This window comes from Apaloderma vittatum, unplaced genomic scaffold, assembly GCF_000703405.1.
Source record: "Apaloderma vittatum isolate BGI_N311 unplaced genomic scaffold, ASM70340v1 scaffold21990, whole genome shotgun sequence".
NCBI classification, from domain to species: domain Eukaryota; kingdom Metazoa; phylum Chordata; class Aves; order Trogoniformes; family Trogonidae; genus Apaloderma; species Apaloderma vittatum.
The window spans coordinates 25,587-43,526 of record NW_009694244.1 but is presented as its reverse complement, the minus strand read 5'-3'; the positions used below and the strand labels follow the sequence as shown (position 1 = coordinate 43,526).

General features: G+C 42.3%; 1 protein-coding gene across 2 annotated transcripts; it reads left to right on the top strand.

Annotated features, from left to right (window-relative positions):
• Positions 1-6,909: 6,909 nt before the first annotated feature.
• On the top strand, positions 6,910-15,329 carry CNR1 (cannabinoid receptor 1 (brain)). 2 transcript variants are annotated; one of them, XM_009867076.1, is made up of 2 exons: positions 6,910-6,998; positions 12,629-15,329. In XM_009867076.1, the coding sequence occupies exon 2, from the start codon at positions 12,690-12,692 to the stop codon at positions 14,109-14,111; it is 1,422 nt and encodes a 473-aa protein (XP_009865378.1). In that variant the 5' UTR covers positions 6,910-6,998; positions 12,629-12,689; the 3' UTR covers positions 14,112-15,329. The 2 variants fall into 2 exon arrangements, with proteins under 2 accessions (XP_009865378.1, XP_009865370.1); XM_009867068.1 differs by lacking the exon at positions 6,910-6,998 and having other exon boundaries at positions 12,690-12,755; positions 12,831-14,346.
• The last annotated feature ends 2,611 nt before the right edge of the window (positions 15,330-17,940 follow it).

The following is a 17,940-nucleotide window of genomic DNA, read 5'->3' as shown; positions in this document are numbered from 1 at the left end:
GGGGGGGCGGAGGTGCGGGCGGCTGGTGGCGGTGTGGTTAACCCGCGTCTATTCTTCTCCTGTGCGCGGAGCCGGCAGCCTCCCGGGTTCCCACAGGACCTTATCTGACATCGGGAGAGGTTTCTCCTCTCCTCCTAACCCGCCGGGTGATTTGCAGCGGGCGGCGTTCGGGCCGGCTTCCCCCGCTGTGCGCTTCTCCTCCCAAAACTCTGCCCTTGAGGCTGTAGCCGAAATAAAAGGCGGTTCGGGATTTTGTGCGCAATGATGTGCCGTTAGAAGATGTCACTTAGGCATCCAGCATCTTCGGAATATCCCGGTAGGGTTTTTTTTTTGGTTGGTTGGTTGGGTTTGTTTTTTGTCTGGAATTCGGAGGTCTGGGGCGGGGAGGGGGGAAGCAGGCGAAAAAGAGTGAGCTTTTTTAAACTTCACGCACTGTTTGTCATGTGAAATCTTCAGCTGTTGAGAAATATTTCTGAGTGGGAGAAATAATTCAGATGGGCTTGTTTTAAGTGGGTATCTTTTTGTCTCAAAGACGTCTGCAGATCTCCATTGAGAACACCCCTGGATGAGGTATGTACCAAGGCTTTGGCAGGAGAGAGCTCGTTACTGTGATTTCAGTTTGATTAAGTAAAATGGTGTCAGAAGATGAAGTCAGTAGTTTTCCTTCTTTCTCAAAAATTATCATCAGTGCTATTTTCTGCATGGCAGCAAATGATCATATTAACAGCTTCAGCATGTGTTTTCTTCTTTCAGAAGATAAAGGGGCACATATAACGTAGAGCCAGATAGCAAAATACTCCTTCTTGAGTATCTACAAGTTTTTCTTAAAAAGATGTGGCTTTTTTAACCTGTTAAAGGTGTAGTAATGTTTCTTTTCTGATGTTTCTTTTTTTTTTTTTCTCTTCCATTAGATGTATCATTTCATCTTGTTTTCATTGTTATTGTTCACCTTTTCTTAAAGGAATATAGCATGCTCTGCTGGGGGTGGCATTGCTGTTCACACGTACTAAGATCATGCAAAGGATCAGAGTGATATTTAATATGGTATTTAATAACTAAATGTGCAACATTGCAGCAGTTACTTGGGTGTGCTTAATTCTTTTTGGATTACACTTTGTATCAACACCAGCGTGGGTTTTCTCTTCTCAAGAAGGGAGAAAACACCCTGTGACTGTAGTAGGAATATTTATTATGCAGGCAGAGTTTATTAAATCAACCATACAAGAAATGAACATAACATCTTTAAACAGTTTAGAAGATGAATGTGTAAATCCTGATTTGCTTGAGGTTAAAATTAGTTTTGTAGCAACCAGGAACAGCTTTGCTTTATCTGTTGGTCTTTTGAATGAGAGGCAGAACCATTTGAATAAAAACATTTTTAAGCAAAATTGATAAAAGCAGTAATTGTTTGACTGAGCCAGCAGGCATCTATTGCCTGGGGAGAAAAAAAAAAAAAGTTGACTAGGTAAAGAAATGGACTATTTGTTGTGAATTTACCTTGTGGACCATTCAATTACACCTAAACCCACAGTAATCAAATCAAAATACCTATAAAACTTAAGGGGAACGTGGAAGCAGGTTATAGTATCATGAGGACGAGCTAGTGGTCGCCTTTGATCCTGACTGTTGTTCTTGGTGAATTATGATAGCTCAGTTGCATAAAGGACCCCATTAAGGGCTTTCATGCTCTGCTGAAGGAATGACAGGTCTTAGCCAGTGCAAGCCTGTCTATCCCTTTCTCCATTAACAGGTTTCTGATTGGGCAATGGAAGTTTAGAAATAAAATAACTTTTTCTTTTTTTTTTTTTTAAGTAATTTCTGACATTCAGCCTTTAATGTGGCCATCCCAAATGCAGACTGTCATCCTGCTGGGAATTTTGAACTGGGATGGCTTTCCTTTCTGTTGAGTAGAAGTAGGTGAGGAGATTAAGAGCCAAGGGAGAACCCAAACCCATATATTCACTTAGCATTGCCCAATAATTTTACAAGTGCATTGCCACTCAGTTCTGCAGGTCTCATGCGTTGTCTTCTACTCACCCAGTTTCTCTACTTCTGCACATTTTAAGAGAAGTGACTGTAACTTCTCTGATGCAAACTTTGTGATCTCCCTCTAGTCATTTCCTCGGCTACTGCGTCCGCAAAATTAATTTCTTCTCAGCAGTGATTACATTTCATTTCTTTGCAGATGTCTGTACTGGCTTTATCTGACTCTCCTCCCAAACAGTAAATGATTTTAGGTATGTTTCATTGCAATTTCCCTAATAGTTTAGGCTATGTGAAATGATGAATGCTCTACAAAAACACTTATCAACCATTTAAATGAGAATTTGGAGAGTTTTCTCTTTCCTAGCAGTAAATTCACGCAGTCTGCTGCTGATTTAAAATATGTACTGCAGGCGACCCTAACACTGGGATTTGGCCAAGTTCAAAGCAGCTGTGCAGATGGACACAGAAGACAGAAGGCAGAGGGAAATAGACCCTTTTAATCATAACAAGGCTGCTCTTGTTTTCCTATCTATAGTGGAAACGCATGCCAGCCCCTCGTACTTAAAAGCAAGCTTGCAAATGTGCCAGAATAGACAGCAACAGCATTTGTTGTTAATGCAAAGTTTAAAATGTGACAACCTGTCTTCTCAGCACTGCTGTTTACGTCTCCATTTCTAGACTGACACTGTACTGCTGCAAAAAGTGCACATCTGATGGCTGTCGGTGGGTAAGAATGTCCCCCCCAGAACTCAGGCTCTTTCAAAGTGCGTGGCTTTGTTAATGATCGCTGAAACCAGCCACAACCTGTCTTTTTGAAATGGTTATAATGACTTATAAATCAATTTCTCGTTAGAAAGAACTTCTTTTTTTTTTTTCCTCTTTTTCCCGAAGGTGCCATTGTTGCTCATGAAAAATGATTGAGTTTGCAACATAAGGTCGGAGCACATTTTATTCTGTCGTTTGTGCGTCGTGCAGGGGCATTATGGTGATGCACTCACCAAGCCCGGTTCTGCCCCTCTTCAGTAGAAACATCCTTTTTTGATCAAGCTACCCACATCCAAATTACAGATAAAATAAATATTTCACTACTGTGTGTGTTAGTATAGTGTCACTCCTTATACTTTGGGTGGAGTGGTGGTGAAACTGGATGCTTTACTTTTCAGATGTCTTGTTTGTGTAGTTCGAGGCTAGATGGCATCAGATGATCCCTCATCCTGTGTTAACTTGCTTTATGGCAGTTGTGTATTCTTAAGAAAGGCGTGTTGACTCACTACAAAGTGCTGAGCAGGAGAAGCTCTGTAGGGAAGACTGTCCATTCCCTTTCAGCATTTGCCTGAGTAATTTTCCTATTTCTTAGGAAACCTTGCAAAGTTTGTGCTTAGGGACTTAGGGGACTCCCACCTTCACGTTGTGGTGAGTATGTGAAACATACACTCAGAAATCACTGGTTTTAGTCAGTTCTGCCTCTGTTTTAAGCAAGGCAGTGCTGGAGTCCAGGCTATCCGTGTGCCTGGGAAATTAGTAGTATGTAGGTTTGGAGTGTTTGTGTAGGTACCTATATTTATATATACATGCAAAATAATTTTTACAGGATCTAAGTGATAGATGCACTCTGTTTAGATTCTTGCTTTTCCTGGGAAGGCTGTGTGTAAGGGAATTGAAAAAGATGCTCAGCAGTAATCCTGCCTCTATTTTTTTGTACCCACACTTCTAGCTTGTCTGCTTATCCTCTGGCACCGGGAATTTGAGTTTACGCATGAGAAGCACTACTGCAGCGTTTGCGAGACTTTACATAGTTGTTCCTCTAGGCGTGTGTTTGTGTATGTCTATCTGTGAGTTTATGCATATAAATGTGTATATGTATACACATATACACAGAAATAAGAAGTCGTAACTCATCCCCCAGTATCTTTTAACTATTTCTCCAAATCTGATGTAATATTGGTTGGAGTCTCTCTGCGATTTGTGGTTCTGGCTACTTCGATATCAGATTCTACTGTAATTCTTTCTCACTTCTCCCTTTCTCTCCCTCTCTCCTTTTTTAAAAAAAGCATCTGCATATTTCGAAGACATGCACCATTGCCAGGCAATCTGGTGTAGTGGCTTAATATGCTGGCAAATAATTTCACAAGTTGTTTGTGTGTGTGAAGGCAGTATATTTGAATATCATTATATTCTGAATGTAGCTATGAAGAGAGTTATCTGAGCTTATTTAAATTTTATGAAAGGCCAGACAGCTTCAGAAATGAAAGAATGTTACATGTTTTTTAATTGGAGTGCATATTTTTGTCCTTTGCTAACGCTGATGGCGTGGGACATCACATTTGCCAAAAGCCTTTCTGTCCTAGCTTCTGAGCACTGCCATGCTTAGTGGCCTAATAACAGTTTTCGGGAGAAGTAGGCTCCTGAGAACTGATGTAAAAGGAATGTTGCTTTGCAATGTGTTGCTGACCTTCTGTGTGCTAACTTTCTGTCATAACCTGTAAACCCTTCTTCCGTTTTCCCCTTTTGGTGTGTTTATCTGCCTGCATGGGTCACTCGGTGGCTCCATTTGAGTGCTTTCTCTTCCTTTCTGCCTTTGAGGTCCACATCCTGTACTTCATTTTCCCTAAGCAGTTTGATTTTTATTAATGTCCTTAGCCAGATTTGCTCAGCTGAGCTCTCCTGAGTGTCCCCAGCTCAGTCCCACATGTCAGTGCATCCTTTCTGTGACCTTACCAAGGATGACTTCTCAGAGCCCTTTGCATCTTCCCTTGCCTTCTGAATACAGATCAGAAATGGACTTTCAAAAAGAGCAAGTCATTGCCTGCAGAGCAGTGGGTCTGTTCTGTCTTTGCCGTGAGATCTGAAAATCCCACTAGCTATATCCTTCAGCTTACGGAGGTGTCTCTGAAGTTCACATAGCTCGGAGGAGGAGGGAGGTTTTCTCTCATGAGTTTTCTCCTTCACCTGATCTGCTTTCCCCAAGCCAGTCATAATGGCATTTCTTCTCTTTTCCTAAAATCTGCATCCCTGCCTCCCAGGGGCTCCTTCAACTTGGGTCTTCCTTTCCCAGGTTTGTTCCTGTCTCACCTGGAGATGTGTCGTTACCTGTATGAGGACAGTAGTTATCTTTCCTTTCTCCTCTCAATCCCCTGCACACCAATCACTTAACCCACATTACCTTTGCTCTCAGCATCTCCTTGCTATCTCACAAAGTCTTTGATTAAAACTTGTTATAGCTGCAGTTTGTTGCAGAGGGAGGAGGAGGCAGACATGCACTCCGTGCAGTTATAAGTGTTCTCCCTGGAGCCTAGATGTTTTTGCTACCTTTCTGTCTCTAATCCTTACTCTTTTAATAAGGTTCACTGATATTTTCTGCTGCAGCAACAATGAATTCTTAACCTTTTTGTAATCCACTCTGTCCGTTACATGGAAGCTGTTTTCTTGGAGTGGTTATCTCTTCTTTCTCTTCTTTGTGTGTTTTTTTTCCCTAAGAAATGTGTTAGGGTTTTTTTTCCCCAGTTTTGTCCTCTAGACATTACATTCTTCTGGAGACCTTTAGCAATTAACATCCAGTGGAGCCTGGGACTTTTATCTCCTGCTCTGCTCTGTAAACTGACTTTTCTCCCTTCAGCTACACGTTGTGTGCTAAGCTGCTGTCTCTTCTAGGTACTTCCGAGAGACTGAACACTCAGCCCCCACCTCTTTTGCACCTGGGTGGGCTTCTCCATCCCCATTTAACATTTATGTCAATTCTGCTGAGCAGTAGTAAGTGCCTGCACCTTTTGGCACTAGAGAATGGCTAGAAAGGGGGCTGGGAATCAAGCAATTTCTGTTGAAGTGTTGAAATCCAAGATAAACCCTCTTCTGAAAAAGTTTGAGAGTTCAAAACTGACCAGCTTAATGAATTATCTTCTATTTTCTTTAAAATGTAAATACCACAGCATTGTATCAAACTTTTCGTATTACATGTTCATTCTGCTGTGTTGGGAAATGGGAGCTGATTTTAAGCAAATACCAGGTCACTCTTGCTTTGCTGTTTCTCTTTCATCTGAGCCTTTCATACTTCAGCAAACCTATTCATCCTCTCCCAAAACTGTGTATTGAAGTGAAATTAAAATATATAAAGTAAACTGTGAGAGGTGTTAAATTCCTGTGTTCATGCCTTTTTTTTTTTGTGGTTTTAAGAAAGCCACCTCTGCCTTCCCTCCTTTCTCCCAAAAGCCGGGAAGACCAGGTAGATGTAGTTTCCCACTAATGTGACCCCGATGGTCTGTTTGCTGGTTTGCAACTTCAGTACTGCATCTTGTCTCCAGCTTGGTAGGATGAGTGTGTGTAGGAGGTTGTATTTCACAAGCTGAGGACTTTCGAATGAAATCAGGAGCTTTGGGGTTTTTTTTCACAGGCAGATGGGGCAGCTATCCCTGCTCTTCCCCCTGCGGCTGGGTGGGATGTGGGAGACACATCCTTGGCTTGCTTAATTTAGAGAAGGGACTTCAAGCTAAGCTTCTCACTTAGCAAGTGTGCACCCTTGCCTGCTGGAATATTGGTTAGTGCCTTCGTTTCTGGATGTTTGGCTCTTGACCCAGCGTGAAACAACACGAGTGGTTCAGAGACTGGCAGCAGAATGCAGAGGCTGCTCACCTGGGTTGCAGGAAAGCAACATTTGGGTCCTTTGCCTGCAGCAAAAAGAGCAGGATTTCGACTTCACTTCTGAACTTCTGTGATCTTAGACATACACATATGCCCTGGCTGTTTGGGAGGTAAGGCACAGCCTCTTTTTTTAACGTGCCTAGAAGTCACCGGTGCTAAAACTGGTACACATATCCCACCAACAAAACTTTGGAGGGAGGAAATAGTGTTCTTTCTTTTTTAAAAACGTTGTCAGTGACTGATTAATGCTCTGTTTTCCCACTTGTTTTGTTTTTGTAGTTCAGATTGTCAGCTGCTGGATGCTGAGGGGTGTCACATAGGGGCAGTTTGCCCCCAAATTAGAACAATCCAGCCCCTATCTTGCTAGTGTGCAGACGGTATGTTAATTAACGTAAATAACCATGTAGCTGTGGTTTCTTACTAATTAATCTTCAGCTTGCCAAAGATATCATCGCATTACATAAGAACAAAATTTGGTTCGGTATTTGCATGCCCTAATTTACCCTGTAGCTGATAGTGCCTTGCTGTAACTGGGAGATGGCATTCCTTGTTTGCTCGCCAACTAGTGTCTGTGCTCCTTCCCAATCCCTCACGCAGAGAAAATTCCCACTGAAGTTAATGCAAGTTTTCCTGAATTAGGAGCGACAGCATATTTGCCATTAATAGCTTAGGAGTAACACAGTGTTGAAGATGGAGTAGTAAAACGGTAAATAGCATAGGGGTAACATTGCTTTTTCCTTGCTCGGTGTTATTGAGTCTTAAAGAGTGCCATTTCTGACGGCACATTTCTTTCTCCAAGGTTTAGAAACCTTGTTCTGTCCTCGAAGCAGTATTGTTCATCGCCATATGGGATAAGGTAATTATTAGCCATATAAATTTTCATTTTATAGGACAGTTCTAATTCCTGGAGGCCAGCCATTACTATGGTAGATCTCATTTCTCTCACACTTTCAGCTGACTACACATGAGAACAAATTACTGCCCTTTCTCCTGTGGTAGTACTTTGTGGACCCAGTTTGGTAGGAGTTGCACTGTCCTGGGCACTATGCAAATATACCAGAAGATAAAACCCTTCTCTGAAAAAGTTACAGGTCTTATAACGTGTAAGCAAGGAGAATGCATTTACATATTTTTGTGCATTCAAAAACTGTTTCAATTATACATACTTGTCCTTTAGCCTGTTCTTAATTAGCTGTGGGTATCATAGAAGAAAAGTATAGACATGGAGATAAACATATTTTCTAAAATAGAAGCTAAAAAGGCTTGATTGTGGATTTCCCTTTCTTGTTTTGATTCCTCTTCTTGCCACATCAACATTTTTGCAGTTATCAGCAGCATCATTGTATTGCTCATAATTCCTTTCTGAGGAAGAACACAAGTATTCACTGTTTCTGTTCAGGCTATTAAAATTGATCTATCAGTCATCCTGGTTTAAAAACTATAATAAATTCAGCCCTTTTTTTAGACAACAATAAAAACTTTCCAGCCCTCACTTTCCTCCAGAACAGCAGGAGAAGGTAGGTAATAACATTTTAATGAAGTCACGTTGTTGTTCTCTGAGTGAACTGGTCCTGTGGGCCAGCGAGAATTCCAGGGGATGTATAATTCTCCCTGTTGTCTGAGATGAGTTACCAGCCTTTTACATATTATATGTATTATATTTTGCTTAAGAGGTCTTTGTATTCTGAGAGCATCCAAGCTTCTTTTAAGGGAATGTGTAACCGCACAGTGCAGAGCAGTAGTAAGACTTGCCCGCTCGACTCTTCACTAATTCTTTTGCTTTGAGGGAAAAGCTCACAAAGTTATGCCTTCAACCTTCAACTGTTGTTTAACACCTCATATGTCTGAACCCCAGTAAAGCAGGCTGGAAAAAAAGGGTAAAGTTAAATCCAGGTCTCTGCAGACAGCTAGGTAGTGTGTTTGTAAACGCCACCCCATCTAGTGGCAGTCACTTAGCACAGCTGGTCTGGCAGTAATGGGAGAAAAGATTAAAATGGTGTTCACTATGGGGTTTCTGGTTTTGGTCTTCAAGATAAAAGATACTTGAATTTGTAATCTATTGTTTAATCTTTATCTGTAATCATAATTCATTACTTGCTGTGAACTGCTGCAGGCAGTCATGGAAATATATCAAAAAAATTGAGTGCCGGCATGAGAGCGGGCTCTTCCTCATCTTTAACCAATGTTTCAGTTCTTTTTTAAAGCTGTTTTGAAATGAGTGAGGTAGTGGAGCTCATCGAAGGAAGGGACAAAGCTGAGAGCTTTGGAGACTCAAAGGCTCTGTTGGAAGAGTGGATGCCAGCAGGGCAGGGAGGTTCTGCCTTGCTGTTGCCTTGCCCGTGAGGAGACCTTGCTGTGGCATACGGCTGTCACCCTAGCCCGTTCCAGACAGAAGAGGTCTGTGCAGGGGACCCTTGTCCTACAGGGAGGCTGTGAGAAGCCACGATGACTCCAGGGCTATTTCACGGATGGTCATAGGTCTTGGGCAGTATGGGTTTGGGTTGTCTTGAAGCCAACCGCAAAGAGCCACGTGGCCATGTGGCGCGGGGTGTCCAATTTTCATGGGCAGTGCTCAGAGCCAAAATTTGTGTGGCACTGGCACGTGCACCTAACCAGATGAAACGACCAAGAACCAGACCACTGCTTCTGCCATTGGCTTTCCAGTCTGTGTAGAATCGTGCAACACCTCAGACTGTTGCCTGGACTCCCCTTGATAACTGCAGTGCCAAAGGTCCACTCTTGTTTTCACTAGACAGACATGGAAAACCTTGCTCATCCTTTTGGTGCATTTCAGAATTGTAGCTTACACTGGGACAAGCTAGTATCTAAATTAAAATAAACGAAATTCCCATAAAGCGCAATTCCAGATTAGGCGAATGGCTGTTTTACGGCAACTTTAATAAAAATCAACTGCTACTTGAATAGGTGCATGCACACATGCTGCTAGAAATTTCCAATTATGATATTCCCAGCAGCAAACAAAAACAAAATTAATGTCAGCTGCATCCCCCAAAGCCGAAACTACACCACTAATGAACTCCCAAGTACTCTCAAAGAAAACTCTCTTTGCAGAGACAATAAGGTGGAAATTGCTGTAATAATCTCGATGTAAAAATACAGAAGGAAAAAAATCATTGAAATTCAGAGTAAGACTTGCCTCTCCTGATCCCATTAACTATGTTGTTAGCATAGCATATGCATGCATAGTGATATTGTCACATAACTCACTGCCACCTTCAAAAGAGCATGCAGGAATTCATGTTCTTTCATTTGTATTTCAAACAAAGGTAGGGATTGCTCAGTGGCTTGCACCTTCCAAGGAAGTCTATACTTAACACGACTCCAGCAGGGACCAGCCACCTCATAACAATTTGTTTCTCTGTCTAGCAGAAGTGCTCGGTTGCATACAATTTTTTGAAGCTTTACTCAAGCATAATCTTCACAACATGGGGCTGTGACTTTAATCATGAAAATGGTTGTCTGTCTTCTGTCAGAAATGAGCTGGAGTAAGAGAGACTACCACAGGCATCTTTACGTGTTTATAGAACTGGTTGATTTATTTAATATTTTTCAGGTAGTTTTCAAATGAATAACACATTCTTTGCTTCTGGTTTTAAACTGGTGTTACCATGTTCAAAGTTGCCAGAATTCATCCAAAGCAGATTCATCAGTTGTCAGTAGAGACATCTTTGAGACCTGTAACATCTGCAAATTCTACTAGGAACAGCTATAAAGCACCTTCTGGAAGAAAAGTACCTTACGTATTAGATTATTGCTGTTCATTCTTAATGTGTGCTTCAGTGACATTTCCCTTGCTCACTGCTCACACCCTCAAAATTAAATTCCTTAATATTGTCTGTCTAATAATAATCTATTTTTATTTGCTGAGCAAAGGATATCTGCAAAAGCTAACACAGCCAGTATGTGTTGTGTGTTAGACTATTCCAGGAAAGGTTGTTTATTTATACTCATCCTTGTTTGCAGCTCTGGGGTTACAATGTCTTCTGGAGGTCCAGATTCATATATTCCCTTTGATACTCAGTGTCTAGGCTTACTAACCAAATGCAAAACTTTAAAGAACTGTGGGAAAAGTCTTCGAGTGTTCAGATGCTATGTGTAAGTGCAGTATAGATATCTTGTCAACCAAATGATTTCTGCCTTTGGAAACACTCGTGATTTATTCTGATTTTAAGTATTGGTATTGTTGTGGAGAGGAATCCTTCTTCCTTCTAGTTTTTGTGGAAAAACTGAGCTGTGGTACCTACTATGCAAGTCTTCTGGGTAACAGAGCACTGGAACAGGCTGCCCAGAGAGGTTGTGGAGCCTTGGTCCCTGGAGACTTTCAAAACCTTCCTGGACGTGTTCCTGTGTGACCTACTCTAGGTGATCCTACTCTGGCAGGTGGCATTGGACTAGGTGATCTTCAGAGGTCCCTTCCAACCCCTAGCATTCTGTGATTCTGTGATTTTGGCAGATACTCCCTTGTGGCCTTTCTGGCCGTTTATTGTCAGTTGTGTAAAGTGAACAGGATAAGTCAGTACAAGCCTACATATGGCATCTGGGATTTCTTGAGTGTCACAAACAATTTCCTCCATTCTAAAAGCATAGAGAAGCAGATGCAGAATAGCTGTAACACACTGAAGCAATGATTCTGGCTCTTATTTACATTCAGACCACTCTCAGCCATTCTGGGGGCCCTAAAGCAGATGTTCAATGCATATTCGAGGTATGTTATGTGGGCAAAGTTATATGAAGGAGCACAGCACAAGAAGAGGTTTAAGGCCCTTCTTATGTGTTGATGCGTGTAAGAGTGTGGTCTTCCAAGGGTACCCTGATCAGGAGTTACACCCTACAGTTAATCATCATCCTTGAGCAAAGGCTGGGCAGGATGGGACTCAAGGACCAGTGGCTACCTGGGGAACTTTCTGCTGGGCTCCACATTTTGAGGGGCAGAATGTTTTTGAAGGTGTCTGCAGTGGGATGAGTTTCCTTGCTTCTCACAGGAGCAGTAGCTTCTGGTCGCTTCTGCCTGGGGTTTTGTCCAGCGCTGCACTCTGACTTGAACTTGGTGCCATGTTTTCTAAGCAAGCACAAACTGCCCTGGTTGAGGCTTCTGATCTGTGCAGAATGGATCACTGATGCGCTCACCAACTAAGCAGTGCTGGTCACTTTTGCCAAAATTGTGGACAGGATTGGGTGACAATCCGCCTTCCCCAAATAGCTCAAACATCCCAGTTACCTTGGTTTGCTTAGCAAAAGGAAAGAATAGACTAATGAAACTATATCCAGATCCCTATAAACATAGGTGAAATACTTTGCTAATCAAATTGCAATAACAGGGTCTTAGTAGACCTCAGATTCCTGTAACAGGCTAATGTGAATATACAGGCATACTGCATGAACTGTGAAGCTTAAGAGTGCATGAGCTCTGTTCCTGTTCCCGCTCTGTTGCCAGGTTTTCAAAACCCTCAAACTCTCAGTGCCTTTTGAAAGAAAGGCATGGAAGCTTATTATTCAGTTTAATGCTGCTCCTGGAGCGGCACTTGGTATTATCTAAATCAGGCAAGCCCAAGGAATACTGGTCTACAGAATACTTTGCAATCAGAAGCCAAGTTCAGATCTGGAGACAAATATCTTTCTGGTGGAGTGGCTCAGAAAGTTTTGACGAGAAGTGAAAATTGCTTTCCTGTGGAATATTGGGTTCCATGTGCCTCCATTTTTCACTTCACTTCACTTCACTTCACTTCACTTCACTTCACTTCACTTCACTTCACTTCACTTCACTTCACTTCACTTCACTTCACTTCACTTCACTTCTTAGTGTATTTCAGTGCTAGTGAAATCCAGGTGATTTCTTTCTAAGTGTTCGACTCCCCCTGATTCCCGTGGGTGGCAAAGGCTGGACCTGCACTGAGAAGGGTCATTTGTTTGACACAGTTCAACTAAGTTGTTTGTGGAGTTTGTCTCCCTGTGTATCTTAATGAAGTCTGATCTTTTCCCTCTCTAGGATTTCCTCCGATGTGTTTTTCCCTCCCACAAGCCTTTGTGAAACCAACAAGACTGGGGTTATGAAGTCAGTCCTAGATGGCCTCGCAGATACGACTTTCCGAACAATCACGACAGATCTCCTTTACGTGGGCTCCAACGATATTCAGTACGAAGACATGAAGGGCAATATGGCATCCAAGCTGGGATACTATCCCCAGAAGTTCCCACTCTCTTCCTTCAGGGGTGATCCTTTCCAAGAAAAAATGACTGCGGGAGATGATCCCCTGTTGAGCATTATTTCCTCAGATCAGGTAAACATCACAGAGTATTACAACAAGTCTCTGTCCACGTTTAAGGATAATGAGGAGAACATACAGTGTGGCGAGAACTTCATGGATATGGAGTGCTTTATGATTCTAAACCCCAGCCAGCAGCTGGCCATCGCCGTGCTGTCGCTCACCCTGGGCACCTTCACGGTCCTAGAGAACCTCCTCGTCCTGTGCGTCATCCTCCACTCCCGAAGCCTCCGGTGTAGACCCTCCTACCATTTCATCGGCAGCCTAGCTGTGGCCGACCTCCTGGGCAGCGTGATTTTTGTCTACAGTTTTGTGGATTTCCATGTTTTCCACCGGAAGGACAGCCCCAACGTCTTCTTGTTCAAATTGGGTGGAGTTACAGCCTCTTTCACCGCCTCCGTAGGTAGCCTTTTCCTCACGGCAATAGACCGGTACATATCTATACACAGGCCACTAGCTTACAAAAGGATTGTTACCCGACCAAAGGCTGTCGTAGCGTTTTGTGTGATGTGGACCATCGCTATTGTAATAGCCGTTCTTCCTCTGCTCGGCTGGAACTGCAAAAAGCTCAATTCTGTTTGTTCAGACATATTCCCTCTCATTGACGAGACGTACCTGATGTTCTGGATCGGGGTCACCAGCGTCCTCTTGCTGTTCATTGTCTATGCCTACATGTACATACTGTGGAAGGCTCACAGCCACGCTGTTCGCATGCTTCAGCGGGGCACGCAGAAAAGCATAATCATTCAGTCCACGGAGGATGGTAAGGTACAGATCACTAGGCCTGACCAAACTCGTATGGACATCAGGTTAGCCAAAACCTTGGTCCTTATCCTAGTCGTTTTAATCATATGCTGGGGTCCTCTCCTCGCCATCATGGTGTACGACGTCTTTGGGAAAATGAACAAGCTCATCAAGACTGTCTTTGCCTTCTGTAGCATGCTCTGTTTGCTGAATTCAACAGTGAATCCCATCATCTACGCTCTGAGGAGCAAGGACTTGCGACACGCCTTCCGCAGCATGTTCCCCACCTGCGAAGGAACCGCGCAGCCCCTCGACAACAGCATGGAGTCTGACTGCCAGCACAAACATGCCAACAACGCGGCGAACGTGCACAGGGCTGCCGAGAGCTGCATAAAGAGCACAGTTAAGATTGCCAAAGTTACCATGTCTGTCTCCACAGACACAACCGCTGAAGCATTGTAAGTCAGAGACTTCTCAGAGTGGTGAGAAAAGGAGTTGGTTTCAAAAAAAAAAAATTAAAAAAAAATCAACATCAGAGAAAACCAAACCCGTGGCTTAACGTGTTTGTACCCTCCTGTAGTATTTTTTTGATTTGTCATTGTAAGCTGAGCGATGATTATGTTAAGAGCATTACCATCAGCCAGTTCTTCAAGTTTTACAATTAGGGATTCAAGCTAAATTTTCAAAAGCTTTTTTCCCAAAATATGTTTACTGAATAATAACGAGTTTCCTGAAAGAGCACAGAGAAAATACAGGTTAGCAATGCTTCCTTTTGGGGCTGTGAGGAAAAATTGTGAAACCTAATTGAAAACTAATGCATCCTAAACCAATACCATCAAATAAGTAAAAAAAAAAAAAAAAGCCTTGTAATCATGTTGTTCATTTCAGTGTGAAATGTATTTCATGTCTGTAAGTAGTAGGAGTTTCTGATTTTTTCTAAAAGCAGCAGTGCTGAGTTTTAGAGGTTTTGTAAAATGTGTCGTGTCCTGTGAATTGTATGCTGTTTTATTATGTGTTATTGATATTTGTCTGATTAAACAAAGTGATAAGGTAGACTTCCGTGGAAATAATGTGAAGTGTGCTGTGTAAACCCCATTGAAAACACATACTGTATTTGAAGAATTCCTATGAGCTATTTTGGAAATTTTACACTTTTAGTGGTCTTCTGTGGACTTAGAGGAGAGGGTTTGTGTTTCTACTAAAATGATTTCCCCACTACCTTTTACTTTCACGTGCATACGAGAGTAACAGCAGCAGAGGAATAGAGGAGGAATATCAGAGAGGAATGCACTGGTTCAGACTTTTAAATACCACTGCGTTTATACAGAAGGACATTTATCGTTGTACAGACTGTCGCCCTGCTCTTGGGCGTTGCCTGAAATGCAAACACTGAAAAACAAAGGTCCTGGATATTGGCTACTTTAATGGGCAACTGGTTTTAAGCCACGTGCTGGTGCTGGACCACTGAAGAGAGCATGTGTCAGACTCCATGTGCGATGTTATCACTGTGCAGTCGATGTATACTTGAAGTGTATCTCATTCCTGTATCCCAGGTGTAAGCAGATTCAGAGCCTCAGATGCCAAACTCCCGTCTTCACTAAAAGAGGAGGAAATACTGTCAGACTTAGACATTTTCTTATTGTGTGAGCGTGTATATAAATAAATATCAATGTGTGTGTATGTGTGTGTGCGTGTGTGTGTATGTGTACTTTTCAGTGTGAGTCATGGTAGCATAACTAAGATAGGACACTATGACCAAATGTAAACTGTATTTCTTGTTGCACGCTTTGCACATGAATTCTGTTTCTAAAATTGAGTTCTTCCAACTGATTACTGATGAGAGTACCATATTAAGACCATCCTGATCCACTCTGAGGGGCATATCCATGTGCTAGAGAAAGCAACCCTTAAGTTGTACTTGAGGATAAAGGGAAATGAGAGGCAGAGCATGACAGCTGCAGTGGCTGTCAATGGTGTTTCTGAAAGCCAGAAATAAATGATAATCTGTTCTAAGGCTGTCAGTATTCAAATCTGGTGAGTCTCACTGTAAAGCCAGGATACAGATGACAAGATTTGACACTACCAGCTTCAAGGAAGATGTTGTTGAAGGAAAACAGTGACTGTTCTGTGGTGGGACTCTGTTCTTGCAGCCTGGAACTTTCAGAAGGAACATGTTATTGGATAGTCTTTGAGGCATGGATATTCTGTGATTCCATTCTGAATCAGAAGGTCTGGGGTCTTTTTCTTTGCTGTCTTGCCTTTTTGGACTGTTGTCTCACTCTTCTGGCTGATTTCTGCCAAAATACCTGCAAAGGCGGCTTAGCCCATTAGCTGCCTGACGCTTGCTGCAAGAGGGGTGACTCCCTCCGTGGCACCAGGCAAGTGAAGCCAAATCCACGCTGCCCTGGCCTTCTGTCCTTGGGGTTACATAGAGAGAGAGAGAGAGGGGTGACAGCCCTGGGTCTCTGGCTGCCTTGGTGTCCCCATGGTGTCTCTGACACCTCGGTGCAGGCCGGAGCAGCTGGTGGTGCAGCCAGCCCAGCTGATTTCAGCCAGTGGCTCTGCGAGGGTCTAAGTAGCTCCAAGTTCAGGCTTGGTGTGGGGTGGTGCATTTCAAAGGTCTCATGAGGCGAGTTGCTGAGCAGAAACTGGGAGACACAGGGGTACTTTGCGCCGTCACCCTCCTCTTCTGCAGCTTGCCTGGGTGGTAGGACAGGGCACCAGGCTCTGAGAGGGCTGTAGCAGTCAGCCGAAACTAGCAGATTTCAGAGGATTCCCAGAGGATGTGGAAGCCCTCCTGAAAGATCTTTCTCATATCTAGTCCTCTTGAAGGAGGTGAGGGGAAAGCCCATTTGAGATGTAAAGATATTTTAAGAGCCATTTTTGAAACCGTCTTCTTGTGAATTAAATGCAAACTTTGTGGACTCTCATTGTGCAGTCGAGTTCTAAATTTTACATGATAAATCATGGGACAATGGGGCTGTCTTGGCACTTAACTTGGTGCTTACTGATATAATAAGAAATTGCATCCTGTGAAACGTTACCGTCTATCATCAGTATCTTCATTTGCATAATGAGTTTTTCTAAAGCTCTGGGTACTTTTATCGGTTCACTTAGAACCATTTATTAAAGAGGTGGCAAAAATTTCCCAACACGTTGCACGCTAAGCAGAACTACTCTTTCATTAGAAAAATCTGCTGCCGTTCCAAGATAAGCTATACTTAAACTTCAGCTTTAGGTATTCCTAATTTGCAGTTGCCTACCTTCTCTTAGTGATAGCACAGCCAAATGATACTGTGTTCCACAGCCACCCACACCATCATCATCAACCAACCAACAATAGTTGCAGTTACGTATATGTACCAACTGCAAGTGTCACATATCTACTGAGAAGACCATCTATGTCACATGTGTGCAGAGTTAGATTCTCAATAGTCTAATTGTATATTTGTATAATATGATCTCCTCGATGCTGTGCAATCACTATCCACATCTTCTTGCACTGGCCTTTTGATGAAAATTTTAGTGTGAGTGCATCTTACCTGCTGTTACTGGGCTGAATGTATGTAAATAAGTGAAAAATAAAAAAGTCATCTGTACAAGCAGTGGCCTAAAAAGTCTGTAATTGTAGACTAGGACAATTGTTGAAGTTGCTGTGACATCTCAAATACTACCTTTGAATAAACTGTTTACAGGGTCTCTTGGGATGCTGTTTCATAGTGAAAGGAAAATCTTTCCGTGTGATAATATGAGGTAAAGAAATTGGATTACCTGAGCTTTTTATTTCCCGTGTTTCGAAGTGGAGAACATAACTCTTTATTGTCTGTAAATCTAACATTATTACTTCCTCTTAGAAGAATATTGTATCATTAGATGTTTGTTTGAGCTGGTAACATCCTTGCAACTGCTGCAATATTTTTCATTAGCAACTTGTATAATAGTTTGTACACAAGTACTGTTCAGATTGTCATGAAAAGTAGCTTTGACCATTTACCTACCAGTAGCAGAATAGTATTTCTGTAAGATTTCCAGTGTATTCCCACCATATCATATTTTATTTCTATAATGTAATTAAACTGTTATTTATTCAAGGAGAAAAAGTATTCCTCTACTTTTTTGTTTTCCAAATTTTGAGATAACTGAGGAAGCCACGTGATGATGCTGCCTCATCCCACAATCTGGTGCTCTACGTTTTGTTTATAAGTTTGTCTGTCAGATTCTGAAACAACTGCTTAAACAACTTGACAACAGGTTGTCAAGCTTTGCGGGTTTTAATTGTACGTTGATAAGT

Bases quoted from the DNA above. Each gene is read 5' to 3' on its own strand.
- CNR1 (XM_009867076.1), top strand. From the start codon at position 12,690: ATGAAGTCAGTCCTAGATGGCCTCGCAGATACGACTTTCCGAACAATC.